Source organism: Corylus avellana, chromosome ca5 (assembly GCF_901000735.1).
Source record: "Corylus avellana chromosome ca5, CavTom2PMs-1.0".
Classification (NCBI taxonomy): domain Eukaryota; kingdom Viridiplantae; phylum Streptophyta; class Magnoliopsida; order Fagales; family Betulaceae; genus Corylus; species Corylus avellana.
The window spans coordinates 4,878,716-4,893,460 of NC_081545.1; the positions used below are offsets into that span (position 1 = coordinate 4,878,716).

Consider the following 14,745-nt stretch of genomic DNA (forward strand, 5'->3'; position numbering starts at 1 on the left):
TTGTGAGACTAGAGGGGATGGATCAGACAGTCGGCGAACCCCTTGCTACATTTGGCGGCGACCTGAAGGGCAATCCTTTCCAGGCATTAGTGGATTTGATTCCTCATGAGGGTCTCATCATGGAACGTGACACCTCTGCTCAAGGCATGACTGAGCAAATGCTCTTCAACCAACTTGTCATAAGTTTTTTGATTTTTGCCTTGGTTTGTTTTCCCTTCTCTGCATATGCTAACTGAATTTTTGTTGCAGAGTTTCATGAGGTCGTTGATACTGTACGGTTATTTTTGGAAGACAACACAGGGCTCGGCTACTGAGACATGTTGCCTTAAAGACAAGGTCACTGAACTGGAAGCCAAGAATGCGGAACTGACGAAAGTTATTGTGACGCAAGACGAGGAGCTGCTAATCTCGGGCCAAGAGCAGTCTAAATTACTGGCTGAGACCTCCGAGGCCGCCGCGGCTCGGGCGAAGGCTGAATCAAAGGTTAATGATCTGCTGACTGACATTGAAGGCCTCCGAGCTGAAGTGAACCGCTTGCAAGAGGATAACTCTATTATTAAGGAGGACTTCAACCAGTTAGAAGAAACACATACAGGGGTCTCGGACCAGCTGAAATTGGCTCAAGACGAGGTCTCAGATTTGAAGGCTTTGGTGACCAAGACAAATGAAGCCAAAGTGGTAGCCGAGGAGAAGCTCAAATTCTTTAAGGGAAAGTACGCCCAAGAAAGGGCTCAGCTGAAGGAGGTTAAGACCCAAGCTGCCGATTATTTACATCAGCTGTCCTTTGCCTCATGGGTTCGGAATTCTGCCTGTGCCGACGGACTCATCCTTGGCTTCGAAACTTTTCAAACATGGGCTAAGGACCCGACTCAGAGGATAGATCTTGACAAGGTGAAAGTCAAGGACATCCCTTGTTCGGATGCAGCTATGGCACAACTGGTAAACCTAGGCCAAGAACAAATGCCTAATGCAGCAGGAATAAAATAATGTCTCTACGATCCTTTTTTGGATCAACAACACCAAGGCACCGAGTCTGTTCCTAATAATGCCCGCTCTACCGAGGCCGACACTGCCGAGTCCGCATCTCTCGAAGCCCCTAATGTTACTCCTGTTTTTGCTCCAAAGGCAAAATGATGTATCATTTTTAATGGTTCCTTGTATATATTTCAAGTTTCTTTCTAATGAAATGAGTTTTCATGTTTATACGAATCTTAAGATAATAGCTTTTTTATTGCTTAAGGTAGTAAGAAAATTTACAATTATATTTCTCCGAGTCAGGTCTCGGAGATTTTTGACTTATCCTTTAACTGTACTACCCCGAGTTTGGTCTCGGAGATTTTGACTGCTACCCCGAGTTAGGCCTCAGGGAATTTAATTGCTACCTCGAGTTAAGTCTCGAGGAGTTTGGTTGCTACCCCGAGTTAGGCCTCGGGGAGTCTAATTGCTACCTAGAGTTAAGGCTCAGGGAGTTTGATTAGGTTTTTTGATCTATCCTCAGACTTGCCCATAGTTATGCTATTCCGAGTTAGGTCTCGGGTAGTTCTATTAGGTTTTTTGAGTCTGGGTTATGTTATGTTAAGAGAATGCTCCTTACGGTTGCATCATTTTAGGGCTCGGAAGAGCCTTTTCAGCCGTCTTCTCCGAGACTAATAATTTAATTTGTACATACGAACTTTATGCTGCATAACTCCGAGATACTTTTATTCATTAAAATGAAAATAATAATGAAATGACAAAGAATTCACATCATTTAGACATAGTACTTTTTGAGGTGTTCAGCATTCCAAGGCCTCGGAAGAGCCTTACCTTCGAAGTCTTCTAGGTGGTATGCTCCTGCTCTTTTGCACTCAATCACCCTATAAGGTCCTTCCCAATTAGGAGCCAGCTTTCCCTCAACTGGGTCCTTGGTCGCCAAAGTAGCTTTACGTAGGACTATATCTCCAACTTTAAAACTCCAAGGCTTGACCTTCCTGTTGAAATACCAGGTTACTCTTGCTTGGTATGCTACCATAGTCACCTGGGCTTGATCCCGCTTTTCTTGTAGTAAGTCCAAGTGTAACTGTAAACCCTCGTTATTGGTCTCAGATTGGAAGGCTTCTACATGATAGCTGCCCGAGCCTACCTCGGCTGGAATAACTGCCTCAGTTCCAAATGCTAAGGTATATGGTGTCTTTGCAGTTGGAATTCTCTTGGTTGTTCGGTATGCCCATAATACTTCTGGAAGGTCTTCTGCCCAATTTCCTTTCCGATCATCCAGCTTCATCTTCAAGATCTTAAAAATTGTTTTGTTGGTAGCCTCTACCTGCCCATTTGCCTGGGGGTGCCCTGGAGACGAGTAATAGTTCCTTATTCGTAGTTGGGCACACCAGGCTCAGAATGAGTCGCAGTCAAACTGCTTGCTATTATCTGTGACAAAAGTATGGGGAATGCCATACCGGCATATGATGTTCTTCCATAAAAATGGCTTTATTGCCTTAGCTGTGATATTCACTAAGGCTTTAACCTCTGCCCACTTGGTGAAATAATCCACGGCAACAACGGTAAACCGTAGACCTCCCCTGCTCCGAGGCAATGGTCCCACGATATTTACCCCCCATTGAGAGAAGGGCCAAGGTGAAAAGATTGCACTCAGGTCTTCAAGAGGTTTATGAGTTATATTAGCGAAACGCTGGCACTTGTCACAATTTTTGACTAATCCTGCCGAGTCCCTGTTCATGTTGGGCCAATAAAAACCCGCTCGGATTGCTTTATGTGCCAGCATTCTAGCTCCAGCATGGCTTCCGCAAATCCCTTCATGGATTTCTCTAAGGATATAGTTCCCTTCTTCTTTTGAAACGCACTTTAAGAGTGGCAACATGAAACTCCTCTTGTAAAGGATTCCATTTACCATTGTAAACCTTCCTGCTCTTATCTTCAATCGGGTAGCAAGCTTTTTATCGGAGGGAAGTACTCCTCTTTCCAGGTATTCCACAATTTCTAGTTGCCAATCAGGTATGGTCTCGGCTGTCGAGACCGACACCGTCTCGGTAATTGATGACTGTAGAAGAATTTGGATAGGAGTCTCAGCTTCAATCTCTTCACTGGCTGTTGAGGTTATTCGGGCCAATTGGTCTGCTCTCTCATTTTCTGGCCTCGGAATTTTCATAATGCTAAATTTATTGAATAATGTTTGCAAATCTTGCACTTTAGATAAGTATAACTTCATCTTGTCTCCCTTGGCTTCAAATTCATCTCGGATGTGCCCTACGACGACCTGGGAGTCACTCCGTATTTCCACAAATTTGGCTCCCATTTCAAGAGCTAAACCGAATCCTACCAAAACTGCCTCATACTCGGCCTCGTTATTTGTGGTCTTGAACATCAACTTCAATGAACTACACAATTCTTCCCCATCGAGAGTAATCATTACTATCCCAGCTCCACCATGCTTCTTCGTAGATGATCCATCTACATAAACTACCCAAGTTTCATCACTTGGCCAGCTGGTGACGTCTGGCAAATTAGTGAATTCTGCCAGAAAATCAACCAGTGCCTGGCCCTTGAGAGAATTCCGAGGAAGAAACTCAATGTCGAATTCTCCCAGCTCAATAGCCCAGTTAGCTAATATTCCCGACAGATCTAGCCTTCGTAGTACTTTCTTCAAAGGGTATTCAGCAACACTCTAATAGTATGAGCTTGGAAGTAAGGTCAAAGTTTCCTAGATGCTATGACCAACACAAAAGCCAGTTTCTCCACCTGAGGGTATCTTTCTTCTGCTCCTCTCAAAGCTCTACTAATAAAATATACAGGTTTCTGAACTCCTTCCTCTTCTCGGATCAATGCCGCACTCACAGCCATGGGAGACACAGCTAGATACAAATACAATATTTCTCCAGGTATCATCTGACTTAGCAAAGGCGAGCTTGCTAGATACCTCTTTAGCTATCCAAAGGCTTCTTCGCATTCGTCCGTCCATTCAAAGGCCTTTCGCAAGACTTTGAAAAACATAAGACACTTATCGGTCGATCGTGAAATGAACCGATTTAGTGCCGCTATCCTTCCTGTCAACTGCTGGAGCTGCTTCAAGTTTCTCGGAGACTGCATATCCAAGACAGCTTGTATCTTTTCAGGATTAGCTTCTATTCCTCGGTTCGATACCATTTAATCGAGGAACTTTCCTGATGCAACTCCGAATGCACACTTTGAGGGATTCAACTTCATCCCGTATTTCTTCAAGGTTGCAAACGTCTCTTGCAAGTCGGTTATATGGTCCTATGGCAGCACACTCTTGACTAGTATGTCATCGACGTATACTTCCATATTGCGTCTGATTTGGTCTCGGAACATCTTGTTTACCAGCCTCTGGTATGTTGCCCCTGCATTCTTTAAACCGAAGGGCATGACTTTGTAACAGTACAGGCCTCGGTCAGTTTTGATCGCAATTTTCACACGATCTTCTGGATGCATGTATATTAGGTTGTAACCAGAGAAGGCGTCCATGAAACTGAGTAAGCCATACCCAGCTGTTGAGTCCACCAATGCATCGATGCGAGGTAACGGAAAGCTGTCTTTTGGGCAAGCTTTATTGTGGTCAGTGAAATCCACGCACATCCTTCATTTTCCATTGGATTTTTTGACCAATACTACATTGGCTAACCAATCAGGATAATAAACCTCCTCAATGAATTGGGCCTTGAGAAGCTTCTCTACTTCCTCAGCTATTGCCATATTCCGCTCGGGAGCGAACTTCTTTCTCTTTTACTTCACCGGCTTCATGCTTGGGTCCACGTTGAGTTGGTGGAGAATGTTTTCAGGGCTGATTCCTGGCATATCTTCATGAGTCCATGCGAAAACTTCTAAGTTTCGTTGCAGGAAGGCAACGAGACCGTCTCGGACTGTGGGACTTATCTGTATCCCAATCTTCAAAACTTTGCCTTGACTAACCTCCACTTCTTCCAATGGCTCAGCAGGTGCTCCTTTTGGTTCATTTCGGCCATTGCCTCCTACTATACCAATTATAATAGGAGTCGGATCCGAAGCCTTCTTGAGAGATGCATTGTAACATCTTCTCGCCTGAGTTTGATCTCCCTTTACTTCTCCGACTCCTTCTTTCGTTGAAAACTTCATCATCAAGTGGTACGTTGAAGTTACGGCCTTCAACTTATTCAAAGCGGGCCGACCGATGATGGCATTATAGGCATCGGGTCAGTCAATGACCAGGAAGTCTACCATTGCAGTCCTTTGTTTTGGTGCTGTCCCTACTGTTACAAGGAGTGAAATGAGGCCAATTGGCTGGACTTGCTCCCCTGCAAATCCGACCAGAGGGAAACTACATGGTGTGATCCTATCACGATCAATACCCATTTGTTTGAAGACTGGCCAATACAAAACATCAGCCGAACTTCCATTATCCACCAAAATCCTGTGGATCATATGGTTGGCCACTGTCACTGTTACTACTAATGGATCGTCATGTGGCTGCATCACCCCCCTAGCATCCTCTTTCGAGAAAGAAAGAATCATTGAATCTTTCTTTGGAATCTTAGAAGGTCTTTGGACTGAAAGGACTTCTTCAATCTGTGCCCTTCTCGCATAAGCCTTTCTGGCTGAATTGGACTGCCCTCCACTAGCTATTCCTTCGGCAATAGTGTGGATTTCTCCTACTACTCCTTGATCCCGAGGGGGTCTCGGATCTTCTCTAGGACCATCATCCCGATCACGCCTCGGCTCTCGTCCCCCTGCGTCTCGGTTTGCATCCAACAGAAGGCTGTTGGTGAACCGCGTCTCGGTTCCTCTCCCCTGCTAGAAATCTTACTAGCCTTCCATTTCTAATGAAAGTTTCAATTTCTTGTCGCAGGGTTATACAGTCTTCCGTCAAATGTCCGTGATCATTATGGTACTCACAGAATTTAGTCCGATCTCGCTTCCTCGGATCACCCCGTAACTTACTCGGCCACCTGAAAGCTGGGTCCCTTCTGATCTCCATAAATACTTCGTTGACCCTAGTATTCAAAGGTGTGAACCTTCGATCTTCACGTCGCCGGGGTTCTATCTTTGGGAATGATGGTACAGTCTTCTTCATTACTTTCTTCCGAAACTTCTCTTCCTTCGGAGTAGATGCTACAGGTGGCTCCTTCTTGGCGTCCTCCTTTTCTTGGTCTTCTTCCTCCTGACCTTTCGTGAGAGCCTTAATCATTTCCTCCTAGTTAATATACTCCTCTGTCTTGGCAATAAACTCGGGAAGAGTTATCTCTGTCGAATTCTTTGATACTTCGGCCATTAGAGGTCCGTTTGGCCTGACTCAGTGCCATAATGCGGATAGTACCGTTTGATCCTCCGAGTTATCCACCAACAATTTTTCTTGATTGAACCTATGCATGAAATCTTTCAGGCTTTCTTCCTTCCCCTGACGCAATGACAGTAAACAAGTCGAGTGCTTCCTCCTCTTCTTGGTAGCTAGGAAGTGGCTTAAAAAGAGGCATCCAAGCTCTTTGAAACTGTCTACTAACTTGGCAGGTAATCTGGCGAACCAGTCTTGGGCGAATCCTTCCAAAGTGAGAGGAAAGATTTTGCATGCTATTTCATCTGGAAACCTATGAAGGGAAAAGTGAACACGGACACTTTCCATATGTTCAGAAGGGTCGCCACTACCGTTGAACTCCTTGACGCGAGGCATCTTGAAGTTGTCAGGCAAAGGGAAACCTAACACTCGATCGGTGAAAGGCAGGTCGGTGTTATCCATAAACCCCACAACAGGGGTTTTTTCATCCTTTGCAGCCAACTTGCGAGTTAGCTCTTCGTACTTCTTCTTCAGATCTTCCATGTCAGCACTCATCTGGGCTTCATTCCGGCCATGAAGTTGTTCTCGTTGAGGCCTCGTATGCTGAGACCTTTCTGGGTTCTGCTGCTCACGATGCTCCTCATTCTGGACAGTAGTATGATGGCTAGCTTGGACTGAAATTGCTTCCTCATCGCGATGCGAACCTGCACTTCGCTTCCCATCATGAATTTCCCTTCGTCTTTCCCTTTCACGGAGTTCTTCGTGCCTTCTTGGTCCCTCTAGCTATTACGGCCCTCAGCGGCTGTGAGCCTTACAGCCAGGTCTTCATTTTGCTTCCTCAAAGCCTTCATGGATTCAGACATCTGCTTCATGAATTCAGCTAGATCGGATGGTGGTGGTGTGTTGGAGGCTGCAGCAGTGGAACGGGTAGTCACCATTTTGGATTAGTAGAGAATTGAGGAAAATCGAAATTCCCACAGACAGCGCCAAACTGTTGATGCACAATTTTCCAGATGATGACGTGGCACGCCTGCCGAGCTTGAGTTGACCAACACACGAACTATTTGACTGCACAACAAAGAAGAAAGAAGGATCGAAGTGATCGGGGGTGAGCCGGCGGGAACACTCCGATGCCTAAGTCAGAATGGGAAAGGATATTGACAACAACTACAGAGCTCAGATAATGAGAGTTGAGATTATCTTTGCTTCGATAACATGACTTGTATTTGTAGGCAAGGAGAGGATTTGATTTCCCATACATTTAGGAATCTTATCCCTTGATATCGGCTAAACAAACATTTGAATAAAAGATCATGTTTGTTAGTTGTTCCACGATTTCAGTGGTTTGAGATCAGAGGATTAGCCTTGTAATCTTTTAGGCCATGCTAAATTAGAGCGTCCGAGTAGGACTTAATTGCTTTTGTGATCTTAGATATCACCTAACATATCTTCTTGGATATATGTAGGATCTAGATTGTAAAAGATATGATAACAAGATTACTTATTTATTAGAAATAACCTCTTTCAGGATATCGGAGTTATTCCCTTTACCGAGACTTGCATGTCCTGAGTTAACCTCGGACTTTGTGGTCTTGATTAGAGGAAGTCTCGGATTTCAGGGTCTCGGATAAGCAGGTCTCGGATTCATGGTCTCGGGCTTGGGCCTCTTCAGGCTGGGCCCGAGGACTACTGGATAAATAGTGGGCTAATCCATGTCCCAACATTGTAAAACATTTTGGGATTGAGACTTGAGTCATTTTTTAATTTGGGGTTTGTAGGGAAATTTTTGTACTAACCATTAAAACGTGTTTTCAAATAGACTCATAAAAAATAATAATAGCAAATCGAACAATGACAGTGAATCATAGTGTTAATTAACATAAACAATAACATTGAACAATGGCAATTTGTAAACATAATAAAAACAATTGAAATTGAAACAATCTGCCGTTGACTAAATATCATAATAAACTCAAATAAATACACACAGTAAATGGCAGTTTGTAAACATAATAAGCACAATTTAAAATAAATTTTTAAAAGGAATAGAATAAATTTACTGGGTGTAGAATGAAGGATGTTTCAGAGGGTATAATGAGATATTAGACATAAAAGAATTGTAAGTGTTTGTTGTTGAATGGGGTAGAAACTGTTTTTGTGGTTTTAATTTGTTTTGTTTTTTAAAATGTTGACGGTGGTTGCGCATACAGTTTTCAGGAATTTATTTATTTACTTTTTCATTTGTAGCAACCAACCAACCAAAGTTAAACCAACATAAGTACCCAATTCAATGCCATTAACGCCCATTTTTCCCAATTCCCCTAATATCAATTCACTACACCCATATATGGCCTAAAATAAACGTATTTGAAATTTTTTTTTAAAAGGAATCTAAAATAAACATATTTCAATGAAATTCAATAAACAGAAAGCAAGGAAGAAGATGGAGATCTAATTGGCAGTCTCAAAAAGTAATTAAATTTTGAAAAGAGATAAAATAAACTTACTCGATGTTGATAGAGTGAAATTTCAGAGGATTGTGAAACAATTGGAAAGAATAGCAGAATAGAGGAAGAGAGACAGAGCAATTTCATGGCTAAAAGAAATGTACAAAGTTATATATTTTGTATGCTTGATGGCGGTTGAGCGTGAGAGAGAGAGAGCAGTTTGAAGCGATGTGAAAAGGTGTTACGTGTGTTTTGATTTACAAACTTAAATTTAATTTAAAATAATCACTTGTCAAAGGAAAATGTTAAGGTCACAACATAAATCCAACTTATGGCCAACTTTTCTCCTACGTGTCATTTAAATAAAAAAAATTGTTAAAGAAGATTTTGAGATTCTTAAAATTTGGGGAAAAAAATAATTTGTTTAATTTAAAATTCAAATTTTTTTTACACGTAAGAGAGAAGTTGGCCATGAGTTGGATTTGTGTTGTGTCCGTATCAAACCTCCTTGTCAAATTAATGGAATGTCACATGTCATGATATTAGCCTTTCCTGGCAGAGTTTAATTTAAACTAAGCAATTGTCAATTAAATGTTAGTTTCTTTTAAAATAATCACTTGTCAGATTAATGGAATGCCACATGTCATGATATTAGCATTTCCTGGCAGAGTTTAAATTAAACTAAACAACTGTCAATTAAATGTAATGTCACGTGTCAGGTTATTAGACTCTCATGTAAAAAACTCCCAAATTATATATATGTGTGTGTGTGTGTGTGTGTGTGGGTGGAGTGTGAATGAGTTTGTGGATTTTGTTGGTTGACGAATAAGTAAGATTGTTAGATAATGTTTTAATAGGATTTGGCTTACATGTTTTAAAATAACAGCATGTATGCTGTAGTTTAATTAACGGTCAAGATTGAATATTTCAAAATCTCTTTTCATTTTCTCTCTCCTATTAAATGCTTCTAAAAATTAGTCAACTTTAAAATTTAATCTTGACCGTTGATTCAACTACAACATACATGCTGTTATTTTAATAACAGCATGTAAGCCGGATCCCTTTTTTTAATAAATCAGCAAAGTTACGGTGGCGGGTCAGATTTATGGAAATATTATACCAGAAACAACAAAAGTCAATAATAAATGTGTGGTAGGTGAATTAGTGTGATTATATTAACTGTAATGCATAAATAAGTGGTTTTATAGATTAAGTGAAGAAAAAATCGTTTATTTAGAATAATTAAATAGTAGTTAATTGAATGATATGAGTAGGTGAAGACCTTGATGGGAGTAGATAGATTAGATAGGATTTTTTTTTTTTTTTTTTTTGTTTTTTTTTTTACATGTACGCACAAGAGAGAGAGTTATGACTTTCGCTTCATGAAGCATGGTCCTCAGCCGATTGAACTACCCTTTGAGACGATTAGATAAAATTTTTAAATATATTAAAGTGGGGTTAGAATGTAGAATAAAAGTACCCCATCCCCATTAATCAACGCATGCTTCTTTTCTCCATTTATTGTTCCCATTCTCCCTTCTCTCTCATTGTTTTTATCCTTATTTCCCGTTCTTTATTCTTGTTCATCAAATAACAGAGGAAGGCATACAAATATAAATGGATTTCCATTACATATTATCTCATCAAGGGACATAAGGTATCATTCATAGTATAAGAATAAATCTAAAATCACCCCATAATGATAAGATACCTAAATATTCTACATTAATTTCACACAACCGTAATATCATGTAGAATATTTTAGACCAAACCCTGTAAGAACCTTGTCGTCGACACTTGTCGTTGAGAATATATATTCCAAATATTGTAATTTGTAACTAATACTTTTTCGCCACTTCCTGCGTGCGAAAAAAAAATCCCACCTTAATATTAGGATGACATATCAGCATTGACAACAATTTGTATAGGGGCCGAACTAGATTTTTAGTTTTGGGGTCTTAAAAAAAAAAAAAAATTGAGGGGCTAAAAAAATATTTTTAAGAGTATACGTTAAAAAAAAATTGGGAGATTTTTAAAATTTTTATCAACTAGGTCCGCCTCTGAATTTGTGGTCGCTAATAAGTGATTATTAAAGATGACTTTTGGGCGGTTGCTGATAATATGGTCACTAAAAACCCTTTTTCTTGTAGTGATGATGTAACCGTTCACATGCATTCAAGCTTTAATGTGTATGAATCCCACCTGTTGCCGCATGACATTTTTCTAGTGAGAAAGAAAATCATAATAAGGTTTTCAATTACCAATTATGTTCATTTGCAAAAATTCACCGGACTTGTCAAGTTAATGCATAGTTGCAGAGTGAATAAGTTTCGAATTGGCTCGGAATCTTCCAAATCTTAAATCAATATATGTCACTGCTTCTTGTTTGTGCAAGCCCTTTCTCAAGTCTGACCGTGCCACAGTTTGACTTAGTCCTATGATATTGACGTAGGACAATATTTACCTATATTTTTAATAAATAAAAAATAGGAAAAATATCAAAAATAATAGGAAAAATTATCCCTTCCCCATGAATTACCACGCGATGACCATTTTTCCCCATCAACTACCAACTTTATATTACGACACCATCAAACTACCATTTTGTTACCAAAACCCTCATTCCGTCAATCAAGGCCATTAAGTCAGACAGTCAACCGTACTGTTCATAACACTGTTTACAAGGTAATTTCCATGCGATGACCATTTCTCCCCATTAACTACCAACTTTACATTACGACCTCATCAAACTACCATTTTGTTATCAAAACCTCAATTTCGTCAGTCAAGGCTGTTAAGTCGGACGGTCAACTGTACCACTGTTCACAGGATTGACTGTCCGACTTAACGACCTTGACTGACGGAGGAGGGTTACGTTTTTGGTAACAAAATTGAAAATTTTAAATACGACTCCAAACGACACCAATAAGGGGGTTGAATAGGTGTATGCAAATAATACGCAGAATAAAAAATTAAACAATCATACAACCAAAATATGTAGAACAATAGATCACAGAGACACAAATATTTTGGTGACGAAGAGGAAACCTTTTAGAAACCGATCTAAAAGTAAAACCTCTCCAGGGCAGCCAAACCCAGGAAATCACTATCAAAAGATTATCCAGAGATTACAGACACTAGGAACACTTACAACCCTTTGCAAGACCTTGGCTCTGTAAGATCGACAAGCCTACAACTCGTCTCCTTCCTCACAATCTTCTTCAACGTGATTCTCCTTTACCGGACTCTTCCGATAGACTTCTCAACCGTAGATTTATCAAAGGAATAACTAAAACTCTAAGAGATTCAATTTAACACTCACCACATATGATCTCTCTTAGCACAGCCTCTGACGAACTCTCTGGGGGTGAAAATTCGTACTTCTCTGTTCTATAATGATGTATATATACCCCCGACAAAACCCTAGACCTAACCCACTTAAAATCACATTTTTGGGCCTAAAACTTACGGGGTGTCCGGACATGTTAATGGGCTGTCCGGACACGGCTTTGCGGAGCAAGATTTTAGTTTCTGGAAATGAGGTCCGGACCCGGGGAATTGCGGTCTGGACCCGGCCTGTCCAGTCTTGATCAACAGCTCCGATCGATGGGCGTTTGTGGTCCGATTGAGCTGAAATTTTGCAGGGACGTTCATAACACATGAATCTACATTATGAACGGTGGAGATTGGATTCTGAGAATTCTATATCAGTGTTTGAGCCGTGAATAGTAGCATCTGCATTTTGGAACTGAATTAAGCCAACACAAGAACTAACAAACTCCCCCTTTGGCAATTCAGTGACAAAACCAAAATGTCGAGCCAATCCCATCATCTCCCCATATTTACTCCCCCTTTTTGTCACAGAATGACAAAAGGTCTTCATGTTTCCAGAAACACTTCACAAAATACATCAAGGCATATGTGGAACAAGAATACATAAAGAAAACTCATGATAAAAAAAATGACGTAGAATGCAAGATCATAAAGAAACATCAGCAAAACTCCCCCTCAATGTATGACTCAATTATCAACAAGAAACTGGAAAAGCAAACCATGTTTCTCCCCCTCAAAAGTCAAATGAACACACATGATATACACATTAATGACTCATGTATTGCACAATGAATATCTCAAACATGCTCCAAATATGCAAAATATACATGAGACTAGAAATGGCAAGAAACTCATATTGCTTAACCCAAGCAAAGAAAAATGTTTCATTCAACTCATGCTTGTGTAATGTGTGTGTAAGCTATCCAAAGCGAAAAATTTTCAACTTACAAAATGAGGAGAAAGTTTCACCACCATGAGGTTTTGACAAGTATATCAAATCAAAAGTCAAACCTTATCATACTAGGGCCTAGCCACTCTCATCCTATACAATTCTCTTTGTAAAATATTTTGCACAAGTTTGACACAGTGAAATAAATTCCTTTTTGAATATGATCTTTTGATTTTATTTGTTTCACTATTTTGTTTATTTTTCTCTTTGAGAAAGTGTCCTTAAACTTTTGGTGCTTATCACAAAAGAGAAAGCATGAATTTTTAAGCCTTAGGTTCAACTAGCATATGGTCAATTTGAAGAATATGACTAGTCAAAAACCTCATATGGTTACCTAACAAACCTCACAAATAAAGTGAAACAAAACCTCAATTTAAGCTTAAATGTGCACAAGAAATAAAGCATAGGCAAAATGTACCACATAAGCTCAGGTTTTAGGTAACCACAAAAACAAGTCCATTGACACAAATTTTCATCTCATGCATATTAAGAACATTCCAAGACGCAAGGAATTAAATCCATAAAAAGCAACATGAGAAATTAATGGACTATCTGGGTGCATAAGACAAAAGAAAGAAAAGAAAAACAATCAAAGTAACATATTTTTGTCTTTTTGAAATTTTTCACAAAAGAAATGCACATGAACGAAAACAAATGCAAAACAAACAAAAATGCAATGCATAAAGAAAAAACAACATGCTTGAATTGAGATTACAACAGGCAATACATGAATGTCCTTTAGCATTAAACTTTCATCACATCTTATAGGTCCCACTACAAAATAATGATTTGGTTTAATAACTACTTCTAGGTCTTCACAAGACATTACACATTCCTGAGCATTTGATTAGCAAGTAGACAAAAATCTTGGTGGTCTGCACACAACATCTCATCTATAAGCTTTTCAAAGATCATGATATATGAATTTCTTGAAAAATCCTTTATGAATATGCCTCAAAACATGAATCTCAAAACAACCATGTATACACTCTTCATACAAAAAGTGTAACAACAAAAATAATGCAGTGCATAAACAATAAAGCAAAAAAAAAAAAAATGCAAAACAAAGAAAAATAACACGCTCTAGGATATTCAAAAATAAACAAAACAATCAATCCTAGACATGTTATTGACTCACCTAACTTTAGGTGAGATCACTACCACTCCCCCTCAATGGGTGAATGATATAATCCTTCCTAACCCAAACCTTCTTGAAAGAAGGTGTAGAGACGTGAACATTTTCAATCTTGTCTAATCTAGACAAACCTCCCATCATCATTGTGCATAACCCCAAAGGTTCTTTCCTAGAAACAGAATTTTTATTTTTATGCATATGAAGTTTCAATTTAAAACAGTTGGGTCGAATGTGACCAACTTTTCCACAATGATGACAAGTAGGGATAAACCTTTTAGGAGGTAGATTCCTAGGAGGATGGACGACTCTATACTTGGGGTAAGATACACAATGTTCAATATGAATTTTCTTAACTTCCTTACCTTGTGAGGTCGAGGCAGCTGCTGTTTTTCTTTTAACCAAAGAGTCTTCTACTTTTTCTGATTTAACAAATATTATCTCAGAACTAGAATCATTGTTAGAAGACAAAGCAACATGACAATCAAAACTTAACTCAGATTTATCACAATCAGAATTCTGAGTATGTAACATATTCTCAAGGGAATTGCTAGAGAATTTTTCCAATTGAGTTTCTGACTCTTTTAATTTATTCTCTAACAAATCAACTTTAGAACTTAAAACA

General features: G+C 39.6%; 1 protein-coding gene across 1 annotated transcript; it reads right to left on the bottom strand.

The window, feature by feature from the left end:
* Positions 1-2,371: 2,371 nt before the first annotated feature.
* On the bottom strand, positions 2,372-3,837 carry LOC132181606 (uncharacterized). Its single transcript, XM_059594853.1, has 2 exons — positions 3,712-3,837; positions 2,372-3,661 (listed from the first exon to the last, which is right to left on the bottom strand). The coding sequence occupies exons 1-2, from the start codon at positions 3,835-3,837 to the stop codon at positions 2,372-2,374; spliced, it is 1,416 nt and encodes a 471-aa protein (XP_059450836.1).
* Positions 3,838-14,745: the final 10,908 nt, after the last annotated feature.

What these genes read in the sequence shown, in the direction of transcription:
- LOC132181606 (XM_059594853.1), bottom strand. Translation starts at nt 3,837, where the DNA reads ATGGCTGTGAGTGCGGCATTGATCCGAGAAGAGGAAGGAGTTCAGAAA. An exon ending in AGAAACTGGCTTTTGTGTTG is followed by an intron (nt 3,662 to 3,711) that starts GTCATAGCATCT and finishes TCATACTATTAG; the next exon opens with AGTGTTGCTGAATACCCTTT.